The following is a 17,496-nucleotide window of genomic DNA, read 5'->3' as shown; positions in this document are numbered from 1 at the left end:
ATTTGTTTAGTCATGCCACAGTGATTGTAATCATCTCAGATGCGTAAATGTGTGTGGTGTGTGTACATAATCAAATCAAATCAAAGATACTTTATTAATTTCAGAGGGAAATTAAAGTTTCAGTACACACAATTCAGAGATCAGACATACATGGGCAAGACACATGACAAGAACTGGTGACTGTGGTCATTCGCAACCCTGAGTCGCGCTACCTTAATAGAGATAAGAGGGGTTGCTTGAGGATTGGTTCAGGTGGAGGGAAAAAAAGGCACTTCAAAGTTACCCTCCACCAAGAGGGCAGCTTTGCTCTGCAAAAAAACACCTCAGACATATATGCAACAGACTTCAGACATTACACAACATAAGTGTCCACTAGGTGGGGTGGTGGGTTGGGACTATCCCCACTTCAGTTCCTGCAGCCACGATGAAGCAGTGCATGTCACCTCAGTGTGGATAGGGGGGGAGCGTTGAGGGCTGGAGGATTGCAGTGACCCTGGACGCTTCGGCGGCCTTCCCGCTGTCCCACCCAGGCTGGGAAAGGAGGCAGAGTTGAGTTGCCATAGTGACGGCACATTCCACATATCTTCTGAGGGGGGAGTTTTCGTTGGAGCCTTGCAGGCTCAAGGACGCCAGATTCCGATTAGAAATTGTTTCGGGGGCAGACAGAGATAATTTCCTCTCTGTTTTACAGTTTGTTGGTCCTCAACCTCTCAGAATCCCAATAATAATGGACGTTAATCTATCCCAATCCGTGCTGATTCGTCCACTCTCTCCTTGATGGCATCCATCTTTTGTGCCAAAGAATGAATCTCCGCCAAAGTAAATTCATCTTTAATGACTTTTATTCTATACAGAATCTGCTGATTTTAGAAGCATTCATGTCAGTATATCGATATTGACAAATATCAGTTATTGGCCATAACAGTGATCTTAATATCGGATATCTATCTGCCCAAAGATTTCATATCGGTGCATCACTAACTAAAACCTTTCATGTGTCACACTGATAAAATAATTTGTTTCAAAATGGTTCTATAAAAAGAAAATCTTTTAAAAGATTTGTTTTTCTCAATGTGTTTGACAGAGTGAAGATGCAGGAAACTACGTGTGTGTAGCAACAAATGATGCTGGGGTGGTGGAAAGAAGTGTCACCCTTACACTACAGAGTGAGAATTTGTCTAATGTACTGTATAATAGGATATGATTCAATTCAATTCAGTTCAGAAATACTTTATTAATCCCAGAGGGAAATTAATTAATTTAATTAATTAATTTAATTTAATGATACAGTGAGTTATGATGTGCAATTATAGCAATACGGCATTGCCCACAAATGAGTTTTGACTTTAACTTCATTGTTTTATTAGCTGGGTGAGGAGAAGCATGAAACTGTCATTGGGGCTTAATAGATGGATTTGTCCTGTCCCATCAGGTGCACCCGTCATAACCATTGAGCCTGTCGGGACAGTGGTGGATGCTGGCACAACTGTAATGCTGAACTGTCAAGCAGAGGGTGAGCCCACACCCACGATAGAGTGGTCCCGCCAGGGTCGCCCCCTACTGGCCAACGACCGTATTTCTACCTTCCCCAATGGTTCCCTTAGGCTCACCAGAGCTCAGAAGGAGGACACAGCTGAATATGAATGTGTGGCCAGAAACTTGCTTGGGTCTGTGCTGGTCAGAGTACCCCTCACTATGCGAGGTAAGCTGCTGATTGCTCAGGTTTTTTATGATGTATGTTTTCTGTTTACATGTTTATAAACAACTCAGGGTAAGCTGAATAAAACAGATGTGAGAAGTTGGATGATGGTCAAAATATCAGGAAATAGGACTCCCAAATCCTGTCGTCTGAATCTCTACTCTGGTCTGGCTCACTTCTTTGGCTGCTCTTCATTTCAGTTTGCTGCTTCCAACAACTGGAATGAGCTGCAAAAATCCCAAAAGCTCGCTACCTACGTCGCATCTACCTTCAACAATTCAATATGATCAATAGTTTGTGATCAATGTGCCTGTTTCTGAGCAGATTGTTTTAAGTCTTTTTTAATTTCTTACACATTGTATATAAGAACAGCCTCTTATGTCTAAATGGGTTTATCTTAAATTTAAATTGTTTGTTTTAATTTGATCTAATCTGCCTGTTTGTTTTTTGGTGCAAAGCTACTTACGTCTCTGCTGCTGCTCCCTCTTGTCCAGATCACCGTTGTTAAGAGAATGAGTTCATCAGGTTAAATAAAGGTTAAATAACTCAAATAAAAATTCTAGTTCCTGAAAATGGTTCGCCAGGGCTTTTTTCCCCCCAGGTACAACTTACAAGGCATTCGCTGTATTAATTAAATGTGCTCAACACCTTTAAAGAAAAACATTCCAGTTGTTGAAAGTGTGATTTTTTTTTCAGTCCACGGGGGGTACTCGGAGTGGACAGAGTGGGGCATCTGTAGTGTTTCCTGTGGCGTTGGAACCCAGAAGAGGCTGAGGCTCTGTAACAATCCTTTGCCTGCCAACGGGGGCCATCACTGTGCAGGATCAGACACAGAAACTCGCAGCTGTCAAAAACAACTGTGTCCAGGTGAGATTGCTTGTAGAGAAGTTTGCTTGCAAAAAATATATATAAATCATATCTCTGTGTTCTCGTTCAGTGGATGGCCACTGGTCAGAGTGGTCTCACTGGGAAGAGTGTTCACAAACCTGTGGTCAAGGCAACAGAACCAGAATCCGGACCTGCTCCAACCCTCCAGCTCAGCATGGAGGAAGGTCGTGTGAGGGAAAAGCAGTGGATGTCATCATGTGTAGTGTCAGGCCATGTCCAGGTGAGAAGATTGGTTTTAATCTGATGATGCAGGGGACACTTGTTAGCTCATTCTGAGTTCAGCAATAATCACAGGATTATCACAGAGAAGGAGATGACTTAGAACTTTCTTGCTCGCAGTGGCAGATCACTGGGGGCCTTGGCTTCCATGGAGTCCTTGCAGTGAGTCCTGTGGTAAGGGGTTACAGTCCAGGATCCGACTGTGCAACAACCCTCCTCCAACATTTGATGGGCTGCAATGTGAAGGCACCGACACGCAGTCACAAGTGTGCAAAGAAACATCTTGTCCAGGTGAAATGTTGCAATCAGAAGACCTCACCTTTTTCACTGAGAGTGAATTTATTGAAGTTTAATTGTAAATACTTAACAAGCAATTCTTTATTTCCCTTTTCCTCTAGTGGATGGAAAGTGGTCGTCATGGATGAGCTGGGGATCCTGCAGTGTTTCATGTGGGGGTGGAACTAGAGAAAGAACACGCCTCTGTGCCAGCCCCGCACCTCAGCACAGAGGCAGGAAGTGCGAAGGCAACGATGTGCATACTGACTTCTGTAACAGCAACCCATGTCCCAGTGAGTTCTTTTTTTCATCCCACTTGGATTTGACAATTGAGGGCGGCTCGTTTTACTGGTCAGCTCTGTTCTTATTTGTGGATCTTTTGTCCTTTTCAGTCAATGGTAACTGGGGTCCATGGAACAGCTGGGGCAGCTGCAGCAAGACGTGTAACGGAGGTCAGATGAGGCGCTACAGGACGTGTGACAACCCCAGACCTGCTCATGGTGGGAGGATGTGTGCAGGAGCTGATGTTCACATGCAAAGATGCAGCACTGCTGATTGCCCTGGTGAGTGAACATTTGTATATTGCACAAAAAACATTCAAAACAAGAGCCTAAAGTGCTATTAAAAGGTGTTTTGTGGTTTATTAATGCAGTTGATGGTAGCTGGGGCTCATGGCAGCCATGGGGGGACTGCTCTGCTTCCTGCGGAGGTGGGGAGAGGACTCGTGTCCGCCTCTGTAACAGTCCATCTCCCGTTAATGGTGGACGACCTTGTCCAGGAGATTCCACTCAGCTGTCCAGGTGTAACATTCAGGCGTGCCCAGGTACTTTTCACAGAAATACAAAGATTCTCTAACATTTTCAAAAGATATTCCAGAATGAGGGACAAAAAAAACAATTTATTTTTTGTCAGGTGGGCCACAGAGGGCTCGAGGAAGCATCGTAGGAAACATCAACGATATCGAGTTTGGCATCAGCCTTCTTAATGCTTCCATCACCGAGGGCAAGTCTGGCAGCAGAATAATCCACGCCTCTATCTCAAACGTACCAAGGCTCTTAGGTTAGCTTCATTTATATTACCTTCTACTCAAAAGGTTCACTTAAAATTCAATAGAAGAAAATAAATATAGGACTTTTAAATTCCAGGTCCTGCAATGAGGAAGCTTATCTCCATCTTAAACCCCATCTATTGGACCACAGCCCAGGAAGTAGGAGGGGCCGTTAATGGCCACACATTAACAGGAGGTATCTTTAGACGAGAGACGCAGGTGGAGTTTGCTACAGGTAGAACTACTTTTGGAATTATTTAATTTCTCCATGAAGTTAGCAGGATAATTAACCTTAGATGTAACTGGATTCTGGCAGGTGAAATCTTGAGGATGACCCACATTGCTCGGGGCTTGGACTCAGATGGAGCATTGCTGCTGGACATCGTGCTGAATGGTCATGTACTACAGCTGCCTTCACATGCCAATATCAACATCAAGGTACATCAAATTGTAAAGTGTGCCAACCATTAAGTCGTCACATTCACCGTTGAATGCAGTCCCGATCTATTTATGTAGTGGACTGGCCAAACAACAGGACCTTATGTTGTTTCAGGACTACACTGAGGATTACATCCAGACCGGTCTGAGCCAGCTGTACGCTCTGTCCACTCGTTTGTTCACCATCGACAAGGAGAGCGTGCCTTACTCCTGGAACCATACCATCACCTATGATCAAAAAAGAGGAAAGATGCCCTACTTGGTAGAAACGCTTCACGCTACTTCCATCAGTGCTCTCTACCGGCCTCTAGAGGAGGTGTTGGAGTATAGCATCCAAGCTAGTATCACCAAAGGTGGGTTCTAAGGTTTGCTGAACTACTCATTTGTTGTAAAATTGTTGGAAACTGAAAGTGTCATCATGTGGTTGTAGGCGACCGTAGTAACCAGTGTCCTCATGGCTTTACTTTGGTGTCTGCTGGGCCTTACTGTGCAGGTTTCAGTACCTTTTGTTTTTCTGCCTTATTGAAGCAGTACCATCCTTAAATATATGTGACTTTGACATGCTCCGATTTTGTCTGACATGTTTCCGATGCAGATGAAAATGAGTGTGAGGTTGGTAACCCCTGTTCCCATACCTGCCACAATGCCATGGGTACCTACTACTGCTCCTGCCCACGAGGCCTCTCCATCTCAGCTGATGGCAGGACCTGTCAGGGTATGCAGCTGAACACTGCAAGATGGATTTCTCTGGCCACTGCCCTGTTGACTGACTGCTCTCTCCTTACTCAGACATTGATGAGTGTTTGTTAGGAGGGAACATGTGCCATGGTGGACAGGACTGTGAAAACACCATTGGCTCTTACAGATGCGTGATGCATTGTGGCCGTGGATTCAGAAGAACCACAGACGGTCTCAGCTGCACTGGTATATGAACTGATGTAAAGTTTTCTTTTTATAATGAATTAGTGAACATGCATTTATTAAAACAAATTTGCTTCATGACTTTTGTTGCTCAGATGTGGACGAGTGTCAGGAGTCCCACCCGTGTAATCAGCACTGTTTGAACACCATCGGAAGCTATCGCTGTGCCTGTGAGCCTGGCTTTCAACTCAGGAACAGACGCTGCATGGGTGAGAAAACCCTCCTGGGCATTCTTCATTTGGTTGCAGTATACTGCTTTGCCACTAGATGGCATACCATCCCTCACATAGACTTTTAAAGACCTGTTTGCAGCATTTAGGATGCAGTATTTTTGCTAAACCACTTAAAATCTTATAAAATATAAATGTCGTCTAACCAAGTTCAGTCAGGATATTTTAGAAAACCTTTTCTAGATTCTAGACTTGTTTCTTTCTCTTTTTACCTCAGATATAAATGAGTGCAGGCAGAGGGTTTGCCGATCAGATCAGCAGTGTAAAAACACTCGAGGTGGTTACACCTGTGTTGACCTGTGCCCAAATGGGATGACCAAGAGTGAGAACGGAACGTGTGATGGTGAGAGTCCAGCAGCTCAGAGATGGGGAGTTCTAGTTGTTCTTTCTGTTCTGAGTGACCAATGTCTTTTTGCCCTCGTGCTGCAGACATCGACGAATGCAAAGACGGCACCCACCAGTGCCAATACAACCAGATCTGTGAGAACACCAGAGGCAGCTACCACTGTACGTGTCCACGTGGCTTCAGATCTCAGGGGCTTGGACGGCTTTGTCTTGGTACGTAAAATCATTCAGATTAGATTGTCTTCAATAAACCAAACCTTTAGCACTGTGCTAATGTTTTAGACAAATATGAACAAACACTGTAAACAAAGAAACTTTTGCACAGTAATCAAAAATAAGCCATCTGGTGTTTTATACGATTTTGTACCAAATAAGAAGCCGATACAGTAAGTTGATGGAGTGCTGTTTTTAATAGCTAGGAGGATTTTTACCTAACATTTCTTTTTGCTCTTTACCTGCTCTTTTCATCAGCTTGCTTGCTTCTGCTGGAAGATTTTTTTTTTTGTGACACATCTTGCATCGGTAAAGACGTGCTGATGCAGAACCTCTCGCTGCATGCTGAAATAACCACAAAACAAATGTTTTCTTTGCAGAAATGTAGAGAAAGAAAACAATCTTTTTATAGCGTCTCTCAAGATAAAAATCAGGCACTTCACAAGAGCAAAAAAATAAATAAAAGCTTTAAAAAAAGGAGACAGGTTTCAGTGCATGGTATTAGATTTTTTAAATACAAATCAACTTGTCAACATTGTTTACACATTTAAAGGTTCATTATCCTGCTATTTTAAGTCTTTGAGGGCAAAGGTAGGCACAGTCATTTATCTTCAGTTAGTCTATATATTTGAAACAGTTTACCAATTAAGGGTTAAAACAACACACTGGACAAGTGTAGCTACTAAATAAGAAAAATGTTACATCTGAGACCGGGATGTGAACCTGTGCAAAACTGCATGTCAGCCCAGCAACACTCACCAGTAGAACACCAAGTCACCTTAGCCACATATACTGTGCTGGCCAGAGGAGACAGGTTTCAGACCAGAGACAAGCTTCCAGGAGAGGAGCAGAGCCTGGTGATGGGACTACTTTCCACTGATGCTTTACAGGATTTTCTAAAACTCTAAACTTGCAGCTGAAACAGGAAAATGCATGAACGCAGCTAAAATGGGCTTGTTTGGGTTTTTCATGGAGAAATAACAACATTACATGGTAAAAAGCTCAGTATTTGCCTCCCATGAGTTTCCTCTATAGTTTCACCACACAGTTGTTTTACGGTTCTTCTGATCCTCGTTCCCTCTGCCATGCTTTTGTCCATCTATTTAAACAGCAAGGTTTAACGCCACAAGTAAAAACAGCAAAAGGCAGTGGTGTCTAATCCTTGAGAGCCACCATCAAGCATATTAGTTTCTCTGCTCCAACACACCTGATTCAATTGCATCACCTGTTCAGCAGGTCGCCAAGCTCTACAGAAAACTGTTATTCACCTACTGATTACAGTCAGGTGTGTTAAAGCAGAGAAAGCTCTAAAACAGGCTGGATGGTGGCCCTGGAGGACCAGGGAGGACATCACTGCCATATGTGAGAACATTTGTTTAGTGGAGAGTTTCTGGAAAGTAGACCTAAATGTGATAGAGTGGCATTAAGACGATTCCTAAAAACACGTCCTTCTTAACGACACACAGATATTTAACAAAAAAAAATTAATAAAAATAATAAATGAATGAAGAAAAAAGATGCAATGTTTCAGGGTATCCGTGGGTCCTTAAAAAGTCTTAAAAAGTCTTAAATTTGCTTTTCCAAATTTAAGGTCTTAAAAATCATTAAAAATGACAAATAATCTTTAAATACAGTTTACAAAGGTCTTAAATGACCAAAGACCCAATAAAAAAGATTCTTTAATTTCTATAAAATTTTCATGAATGTCTAGTTAGTGTTCAGGTTTTTTTGTGTATAATGTTAGCGTATACGGACCCGTACACATTCAGTTGGTTGTGAAATGTGGCTATTTTTAGATTAGCACATTAGCTGGTTAAGCTAGTGGGCGCTTGCGCCATGGGGAAGTGCAAGTTTAATGATAACTGGATGGCTAATCCCACATTTGCGACGTGGTTAGCACCCGTTCCAGGCAATAGCTGGAAATTATAGCTTAAATTTGGTCAAAGTGGCCTTAAAAAAGGTCTTAAAAAGTCTTAAATTTGGCTCCCTTAAACCTGCAGATACCCTGTTTTTAGACTTTTATTTCCAAATATTGGCACCAATTCATATTTTGTATGAAAACTGTTCTTTTGATTCTGTAGCTATGCATTCCTGGCAGTTAAGTGACTCAATCACAGTAAAATAACTGAATGTGTTTGTTTGTCGAAGGGCCGTTCTACTTAGACCTGCATGCACTTTGCTGCTCTACCTTCAGCAAAGATACTAAATCTGCATCTTTATTCCACTGTCTGTTTAAGGAGATATTTTTATTGTAAAAAATAGGTTTAGGTGGCTTATTTCACATGAACCCAGTTATTTATTTATCTTGTGCGATCTGACAACACCGGCACCTCGTTAGAAGACAGACCAGCACCAATGCCTCACATCTTTGTTTCTTTTCACCACCTTTCAATTCTTTTAAAACCTTTTCCTCAGCTGTTGCTTTTGGATTTGGCTTTTTTGGTGCTGCTTTTCAACAGCATCAGTTTCCTATAACCCTCTAAGTTTTTATCTCAAAGCAAATGGATCCCCCCCCCCCCCCCCCCCCCCAATAAATAAAAGTAATGCCTGATATTCTTCTGGTAAGAAAATGTTTTTAGATTCATAATTTCTCAGAATTCTTGTCGTTTTAAGAGAAGCAGCAATTCTCTCACTCATAGTTTCGATACATTTCTTTTATGGGCATGAGGAAATGGGTTGTTGTTCAGTGGGATGACTGACTTATTCCATTTTCATCCTTTCATTCTTATCCAATTATTTATTTTCCACTTTATTTTTCCCTCTCTAATATTTCTTCCTGTCTCGTTGTCTTTTCCTGGTGCTGGTCTTTCTTTGTTTTGAGGATAGACATAAATGAGTGCGAGCGGCTTCCACAGCCCTGCGCCCACCAGTGCATCAACACACCTGGCAGCTTCAAGTGCATCTGCCCACCAGGGCGCCACCTGCTAGGAGATGGCAAGTCTTGCGCTGGGCTCGAGCGGCTGCCCAGCTATGAGAGCTATTCGTATGGCTATCGCACAACTCAGTCGTCTCCTGAACGCAGCCCCGCCCAGCGGCTGTACCACAGCCTGGCTTCTCACAGCTACCACTCGTACACACCCACCTCAGGCGGCCGCTACAGGAGCCGGAGTCGCAAGGAGGCTCACAAACACTCCTCAAAGCAGGAAGTCCTCACTTGTCAGGAGGGCTTTGAGCCCAAGGGTGCTCACTGCGTAGGTAACTATGGAGGACAGGCAATGCTGAGACGAGAGAGAGGATGATTGTTTGATAACTTATTGGAAGTTTTACCTTATTTGCCCATTTAGGTTTTCCTTTCTGTGTTTGTATAATTCCAACAGACATCGATGAATGTGAGGTGAGGGACGCCTGTCAGCATGAGTGCATGAACACACCAGGAAGCCACAGGTGTCTTTGTCCTGCCGGTTACCGCCTGATGACCAATGGCAAGATGTGCCAGGGTGAGGAAGACTTCTACATTATTTAGTGAGCAGTCAGCACAGCTCTTCAGAATGGGACACGATGGGCTGTTTGTTGTATCTTCAGATATAGACGAGTGTGTGGAGCAGAACATCCAGTGTGGAGCAAACCGGATGTGCTTCAACACCAGAGGAAGTTACCAGTGTATCGACACTCCCTGTCCACCAAACTACCAGAGAGACCCAGCCACGGGGTAAATACTCAGAAATAACCACTATCGCCTGCTTCTAATCACACCCATGGTTCAACACCATTTTAGACCAAGACCAGGATTTGATGCTACTCTTTTTTTCTCTGAATAAAATTATTATTAGGTCTGCTTGTAAATGTTCACACATAATCCTAGAAGCACATTTTGCTCACACATTTATGATTCATATTGATGCATGCAGTGGCGGCTGGTGAAAACTTCTAGGTGAGGCTATGAGTGAAATATTTCCCTTCTTAGTCCATTTTGGGGCAGCAGTAGCTCAGGAGGTAGAGCGGGCTGTCCAGCAATCGGAGGGCTGTAGGATCGATCCCGGCAGAGAACCCTGCTGTTGTGTCCTTGGGCAAGACGCTCAACCCGCCTTGCCTGCTGGAGGTGGACGAAGGGAACTGTGGCAGCCTCACCCCTGTCCGTGAGCCCCAGGGCAGCTGTGGCTACATCGTACCTTTTCACCATCAGTGTGTGAATCTGTGTGTGCATGGGTTGATGACTGATTTTGTTGTAAAGTGCCTTGGGGGGGTTCTAGGACTCCAGAAATCACTATATCACATACAGGCCATTTACAGTTTAACAGTTGGAAAATGACAGCAGTTCCAAAGCAATCATTAATTTTCCTGCCGAAGCACTTTTACAGATAGTCAATAATCAAATTTACAGATAAGTCAGACTGTACTACTAATAATAATAATAATTCTCTATTAAACACTCAAGCCTACCATGTAAGTCTCTGAGAGCAACTGCAGTTTATAATTTATATTTTTTTATTCACATTTTATTGTGTCCTTGTTTATTTTTCCAGCTTGAGCTTTCAGTCTCCAGCAGCCTGTGTGTCTTAAGCTTGGTTTATGCATGACGCATGTTCATTCTGCGTGGACGGAACACGCAACGGAACTTGCAGCGTTTATGGTTCCTTCCTACCCTCTGCGGCTTGTCTCCGCTGTGAGCCAGTATTCTCCCAGACTGTAGGGGGCAGCATGGGGCTCTACAGCATGCATCCAACACTACACCATAGTAGAAGTAGCAATAACTGTAGTTTACAACATTTTTTCACTGTTTCCTTAACTTTTCCGACTGTGACGGCAATTCTTAACAATATTTTGATCACGGTGATCTTCATGGGCCGAATCATAAAGATGTCTGTACTTAAAAACCTCCGCCACAACGAGCTCTTACTTGTCCACCATGTTTTTCTGTGCAGCACCGTCCCGGTACTTAGAAAGTTCCCTATGCTTCAAGCATAAACCAAACTTCAATAATCTGCTCAAAGCATGCACACCTCAGCGCACAAAGCATCAGCTACACCAGTATGGAGCAGAAACAAGACATGGAAAATGAAGCAGATATCCTGTTTTATACATTATAAACATATAAAATGAGAATAAACATATCTGAAATCAACAGCTACAGGTATGTATTTATTTCTACATTAAACCAACAGGGAGTGTGTTTGTGAATGAGGAAGCGACAAAGAGAGAGAAAAAAGGGGGAACCAGCTCTTTCTAGCATGCTAGCTAGCTGTTTCCTGTAACGGGCGAGGTCAGCCAGTGCTCAGAGGCAATAAATCCAGTGATGTTGATTGGCCAAATAGTCCCCAGTTCTCCTTAGAAACCAAACATGATTGGTTGTTTATCTGCAGTCCAGGGTGCTTTTCCCAGCACCCACATAATTATTCTAGTGAGTCTGTTGGAGGGAATTTACTGTTTAATAAGAGACAGCTGCTGAAGGTTAAAAGCATATATATATATATATATATATATATATATATATATATATATATATATATATATATATATATATATATATATATATATATATATATATATATATATAGTAGTGCTTTTTATTACTTTTGAGCCACTTACACATCAGGGGAGGGTCACGTCAGTTTAGTCTCGCACAGGCAGTTTTTGTTCACATACAGTTCAGAAGGAGTTCACAGGAATGCAAAAATCTCCAGGCACGTGGACGGCGTTTAAGATGCTCGGGAAAGTCTGTGGTGTCCTCTTTAATAACATTAAAAAAGGCAGGTGTGAGCTGTGTTGCTTTTGGAGACTCACCACATAATTTTATTAATTTGCTTCCTGTTCTCTCATTGTCCTCACAATAGTCTGTCCAGTGTTCTGCAGGCCACGCATACGCTCGCTGCTCTCTCCTCCCACTGAGCAGCTGTAGTGAGAGCTTGGTGCAGAGATGTTCGCTGCATGGAGAGCACACACAAACACGGCTCTTTTCCCTCAGGGCGGGAGCTCCCAGCTACCGACAGAAATGAAAACTAAACCTGGTCCACAACAACCCAATAACCAACACTTTTGCTTTTGAAGGTTCTGCTTGAAGAGCTGCCCTCCAAATGACCTTGAGTGTGCGCTGAGTCCTTACGCCCTGGAGTACAAGCTGCTGTCTCTTCCCTACGGCATTGCAGCCAACCAGGATCTCATCCGGCTGGTAGCCTACATGCAAGATGGTGTGGTGCACCCCAGGACCACCTTCCTGCTGGTGGACGAGGACGTCAAGTTACCTTTTGCTCTTCGAGATGAGAACATGAAGGGGGTTTTGTTTACTACTCGGCCTCTACGAGAGCCCCTGACATACCGCATGAAGGTCCGAGCTCTCTCCTACAGCGAGAACAGAGGTATTGAATACCAGACAACCTTCACTGTTTACATCGCAGTCTCTGCCTACCCTTACTGAGAGCACTTTAATCGGTGAGAGACCAAGGTTCGGCTTGGATTAGCCTCAGTGTGAACGAGTGGTTTTTGGACAAGTGGCCCCGTCAGTATGAAGACAGAAAGGATGAGCGTGTGAGAGGCCAGTGGATGCACACACTCTGGAGGACTTACGGAAGTATCAACGAAAAGGGAAAATGAAAAGAAATGCGGATAAATCTCTGGAAACCTCTGTCAGGTTATTCTGTTTTATATTTCCTTGTTTCTTGTTTCATCTTCCTTCATATTTATTTGGGAAATTATTAAGATTTAATTCCACAAAACTCTAATTTCTCCCAATTCCTTAACAGGTAGATTCCAATCCTGCTCAGTTTTCACTGTGCATTTACATTCACCTGCTATTAACTTATTGGGAAGTGCTTGAATGAAAAATGAAAAACAGGCTGCTGACCTGTTGTCGGCCACCAAAGTGGAGACTTACAAATATGGTGCTCATTTTGGAGATTAAGATCTGAAATGTTCTCTGCATCCTCTGGCTGGGACCTATCAGGCCCTGATGACATCATCAGTTATCCAGCAATAGTTTTATACCAAGATGTATTTTATTTTTATGACTTGTATATAAGTGGTTTCTTACATTACTTGTAATTAATTACTGTATTCATTTTGTAATAAAAATGTAATAAAACCACAAAGAAATCACACTAAGTCATGAGACTTTTGAGTCAAACTCTACTCTTTGGAAATGGTGGCATCTAGTGGTCGGGTTTTGAATGACATCTCGTCAGTTTTCACAAATTGTTGCAGACGAACAAGACAGCACGGAGAAGACCTTAGATGTAGGAATGTTGGCTTGGCTGAAATGTTAAAAAAACAGGAATATGCTTAAAACATTATATTTAATTAATTAATTGAGAAATATCAGGAAATTGTTAGAAAATTAATGTTTTCATTCTTCTTTCATTAAAACTGCACATTTACTTGACTGAACCCAAATCGTTCTCTTTAAGGGATTTTGCTGTGAAAATGTAGTCATTTTGTGTTAATAATATATTAAATATGCATTATAACCACATATTCAACTTAAAGGGGATAAATGCAAAACTCACATTCTGCATTCACACTCCAAACATGAAAAAAATAACATTTGTTTGATTTGTTTTTGGGTTTAGAGAATGTGTACTTTAAAAATTTCAAAAAGTCCCCGTTTGTGACATCACAAACAGAGAACTCAGAATAGAAGCACCTCTCACATGCTAGAGAACTGCTGGAGCAGCGGCTTTGCTCTGAGCCCCTCCTTGATATCAGAACTTCTCAGCTGAGTGGGGATGGGTGGGCGTGGTCATCTCCAGCTTGTTTTCTTAAAGCTGCTATAGCAAATTTGGAAAACAAATTACCTTAAAACATTTTTTCATGCCTCTTAAAAATGTTCCAACATAATGACAATAAATATATTGTGGAAATAAAAAGAAAAACCTTAAAGTGGTTCTCTCACATTTGTCTAAAAACATCCGTCAACTTGTTTTGGACAAAAAGCAACTACTGGACAATCCGGTTGTTGGTCTCACCAAACCACCACACTTCCCTGCGTCCTCCATTCCTTACATACAGGGGTGGACTGGCCTTTCTGGTACTCCAAGTGGGCCGCTTGCCCAGCTTTGGCCGACACAACCACCCCCTGCTCTCACATTTGGCAGCATAGAGACGAGTCTGTGAGCACTCGCTGACGGGCTGACCGTTCATAAAAATGCCAGGGCCGAAGTGTCGTCCCAGTCCACCCCAATTTCATACTCACGTATTTAGCAACAGAACACCACTGGTGTGAGAGGTTTGCAGCTCAATAATATCATAGAGGGAGAAACAGCCAGTTGCTACCACTTCAACTTTAGAACAAACTACCAGAGCCCTAAAAAGAAAAACACCATTTTCAGTCACGTACAACACATTTTCACCTAGAAAATGGCGACAGGTGTTTAGCACTATCTCGTTTTCTCTGGCAATGTGGGCTTCCGGTTCTGGTGGACATGGATCCAGGGAAGATACCAGGGGGCTGAGTGTTTCCGTGACCGTGTTTGCATTCAAAACCTAGCTTGTATGCAGATTCGTTATGGCAGCTTTAAAGTGACGGGATCCTGAAACGGCTCGTTCTGGAAGGTACTGAAAATGTCAAAATTCAAACTGCTGAAATTGCTTTGGGAAAGAGATTTTGAGCAAAGAGCATCATGAACTTGTTTTTATCAAATATAGCACTGTAATAAGTTAAGTAAAAACATCAATATATGTCCCCTTTAAGAAAATGACTTTGCTGCTATTTTAAAACAAACCAGCATAAATACTGGCACCACTGGTGCTCCCCCCTATCTAGCCACACTCCTGAACAGACATTCCCCATCACGCGCTCCTCTAACCAAGGCCTGCTCGCGGTCCCTCGTTCTAAGTGCCGTACTCGCGGGGACCGGGCTTTCTCTGTCCTAGCACCGTCAATCTGGAACCAGTTGCCACTCTCAGTTAGGCTGTCCCCATCTCTGCCAGTCTTTAAACCCACCTCCTCCGCTTGGCGTTCCTTGAACGTGTTTGAATTTGGCCCTCTTTTACGTTTTTATTTCCCCGTTTTCATTGGTCTCTCTATCCCTTGTTTTACCCATTTGTCTTCCACTAGAATGTTTTACCTTTTTTTGTAATATTTGAATTGCTTTTATTTTCGATTTATTCATCATATTTAACTTTTCTCATGTACCATGTTCAGCGCCTTGGGCCTCCCGACAGGGAAGGCGCTTTATAAATAAAGCTTTGATTGATGGATTGATAAAAAGAAGACCGACACTGTATTTTAGCATTCATACCTTTTATTTTCTTCAAAAAAGCACAAACATAAAAAAGGAATATTTGAGTAAGGCAGTTTGTACATCAGTTTGGTCTGCTCGTCCTGCTTGCACCAACATTTACATGAAACAGAGAAAGAAAATCCTCAGACTTGTCTTTGCTCGTGTTCATCATGTCGATACTGCATTAGAAAACGGATCTGATGTCTGGATGCACCATCACTGATGACAAGTCAAACGCGACAGTGAAACATCAACTTGTGATCAAACCAACAAAACTTTAAAAGTTAGAGTTTTAAAAGGAGCAAAACATGAAGTTGGAAGTGAAATTTTCATTTTTTTCATGAATAATAACAGAGAGCGAGACAAAGCAAATGTAGCTTTGTTTCTGCACCCAAGCATCCCAAACACACTTCTCTTAAACTCTCATTTCTACGTTATTTAGAGATGAATCAACTAAACAGAAGCTACAGAAATCAAATGAAGAAAAAAATAAACCATTTGGCAACATGTAACCCACCCGATGGAGCAGAAACGGCTCTCACATTTCCACTTTTCCTTATTTTCATGTAAAATCTACTAACTGCTCATTTATGTGGAGGTAAGGATTATTTTTAATTTAACTCAAAAGTGATTCAAACCAGGATTTTTCTGACAGAAAACAAGTACAAAAGGCAGGCATGGAGCGCTTGATTTTAAGTCACGCTAATTATATATTTCTTTTCTTAATACTCAATTTCACTCCATTTAAAGCAAAAACATCTGAGAAGTAAACCTTTGATGTTTCATCTTAACTGATTGGGAATTTGGCCCACGAGCCAGAAGAGGAAAGGGTTTGATCTGATTTAGTCTCGTGACGTGGAGTTAACCAGTGCAGCAGAGTTCCACAACGCCCTGATCAGCAACAGAGGATGTGAGCAACAAAGTGGGATTGATAAAAGTGGTGGCGGGTGATGCATCGTGGGTAATAATCCTTCTCCCGCCCCTCCCTGAGGTGAATAAAAGCCCCGGTGGGTAAATTCGTCAGCCTCCATCTGTGACTGTACTTTTCACGAGACCCCCCCCCCCCCCCCCCCTGCTGGAGTGATGCTCTGAGAGGATTGGTGCTTTGTTTTCATCTGGAAATGGAATAAACCACCAACCATGTAGGGAAACGTAAAAACGTGTCGCTGTTTTGGAGAAGTTATGTCAGAATTTAAGTCCCCAAAAAAAGGGTGTGAGCAGTGGATCTGCATCTTTCGTAATCATTTGTGTCCGAGTTTAACCCACATGAACAGCAGAGTCGTCGGATCGAGGAATGGGTGTAAAAGTATTTTAGCACCTGGTGAGAAATGTGATATAAGCTGTGATCACGGGGGGGGGGGGGGGGGGGGGGGGAGAGAAAATCAGCTCTTAACCCAATATGACCCAGATTCTATGTCCTGCTTTAGTCCCGCCTCAAGCGACTCTGTAAATCAGTGGGTTATAACTGAGTTTTTTCCATTTTAATTCAGTGCTGTCTGGTACAAGAACAGTGATGTGTGAAGGTGATGTTATGCGCTTCCCTGCTCTGCTTTTAGACCGTTTTCCTCGCCGTCAGGACCCTGACGATGCTCCCCACTCCTCCCGCTGCGAGAGCCTGAAAACGGACAGAGGACATGTTTTAAGTTGTTGCAGTTTGTCCTCTATAGATGCTGAAGCAAATCGTCACCAGGCAAAGCTAAAAGGAATTCCTTTCTGAAAACACAAAGGTACCTTTTCGTGCCACTGCAGCAGGACGGCGCTGCTGTTTTCTGATGGCCTCTCAAAGCCTTTGTAGATGTATTTCATTAGCAGATCCACGCCGTTCTTGTCCAGTGACTGAACCCCTTTCTCGATGTCACTGCTCTTAAAGGCACTGAGCACCTTCAGCACAAGACCCTCAGCACGATCCTAATCAAAAGAGTAATGTCAGACCTTTTTTACTTTTTTTGGTGGCCAACAATGACAAAAGTGGGCATTTCAATCTCATCATTTACCCAATTTAATTCATAAAAAGATTGAATCTGGAAAGTTACACAAGAGGAACATTTTACTGGCCCCTCAATGGGA

General features: G+C 42.7%; 2 protein-coding genes across 4 annotated transcripts in view; one reads left to right on the top strand and one right to left on the bottom strand.

Annotated features, from left to right (window-relative positions):
* Nucleotides 1-12,768, top strand: part of hmcn1 (hemicentin 1) — a 128,920-nt gene extending 116,152 nt beyond the window's left edge. The window contains exons 86-107 of one of the 3 annotated variants that reach the window (XM_015970953.3): nucleotides 1,085-1,166; nucleotides 1,433-1,702; nucleotides 2,396-2,566; nucleotides 2,637-2,807; nucleotides 2,927-3,097; nucleotides 3,205-3,375; nucleotides 3,475-3,645; nucleotides 3,735-3,905; nucleotides 3,995-4,141; nucleotides 4,228-4,365; nucleotides 4,447-4,568; nucleotides 4,684-4,921; nucleotides 4,999-5,061; nucleotides 5,164-5,283; nucleotides 5,358-5,492; nucleotides 5,585-5,698; nucleotides 5,937-6,062; nucleotides 6,149-6,277; nucleotides 9,104-9,472; nucleotides 9,595-9,714; nucleotides 9,800-9,926; nucleotides 12,263-12,768. In XM_015970953.3, coding sequence (XP_015826439.3) covers nucleotides 1,085-1,166; nucleotides 1,433-1,702; nucleotides 2,396-2,566; nucleotides 2,637-2,807; nucleotides 2,927-3,097; nucleotides 3,205-3,375; nucleotides 3,475-3,645; nucleotides 3,735-3,905; nucleotides 3,995-4,141; nucleotides 4,228-4,365; nucleotides 4,447-4,568; nucleotides 4,684-4,921; nucleotides 4,999-5,061; nucleotides 5,164-5,283; nucleotides 5,358-5,492; nucleotides 5,585-5,698; nucleotides 5,937-6,062; nucleotides 6,149-6,277; nucleotides 9,104-9,472; nucleotides 9,595-9,714; nucleotides 9,800-9,926; nucleotides 12,263-12,629 — 3,693 coding nt within the window. In that variant the 3' untranslated portion in view covers nucleotides 12,630-12,768. Of the gene's footprint in view, nucleotides 1-1,084; nucleotides 1,167-1,432; nucleotides 1,703-2,395; nucleotides 2,567-2,636; nucleotides 2,808-2,926; nucleotides 3,098-3,204; nucleotides 3,376-3,474; nucleotides 3,646-3,734; nucleotides 3,906-3,994; nucleotides 4,142-4,227; nucleotides 4,366-4,446; nucleotides 4,569-4,683; nucleotides 4,922-4,998; nucleotides 5,062-5,163; nucleotides 5,284-5,357; nucleotides 5,493-5,584; nucleotides 5,699-5,936; nucleotides 6,063-6,148; nucleotides 6,278-9,103; nucleotides 9,473-9,594; nucleotides 9,715-9,799; nucleotides 9,927-12,262 lie in introns of those variants that run through there. The other 2 variants (XM_015970954.3, XR_008566149.2) reach the window with 2 other exon arrangements.
* A 4,151-nt stretch (nucleotides 12,769-16,919) lies between these two features.
* arpc5b (actin related protein 2/3 complex, subunit 5B) overlaps nucleotides 16,920-17,496 on the bottom strand; it is a 2,003-nt gene continuing 1,426 nt past the window's right edge. The window contains exons 3-4 of the mRNA XM_070554252.1: nucleotides 17,161-17,337; nucleotides 16,920-17,044 (exon numbers count right to left, since the gene is read on the bottom strand). Coding sequence (XP_070410353.1) covers nucleotides 16,982-17,044; nucleotides 17,161-17,337 — 240 coding nt within the window. The 3' untranslated portion in view covers nucleotides 16,920-16,981. The remainder of the gene's footprint in view (nucleotides 17,045-17,160; nucleotides 17,338-17,496) is intronic.

The sequence above is a fragment of the Nothobranchius furzeri genome, chromosome 8 (assembly GCF_043380555.1).
Source record: "Nothobranchius furzeri strain GRZ-AD chromosome 8, NfurGRZ-RIMD1, whole genome shotgun sequence".
Taxonomy (NCBI): Eukaryota; Metazoa; Chordata; class Actinopteri; order Cyprinodontiformes; family Nothobranchiidae; genus Nothobranchius; species Nothobranchius furzeri.
This window is presented reverse-complemented; position numbering and strand designations above follow the sequence as displayed.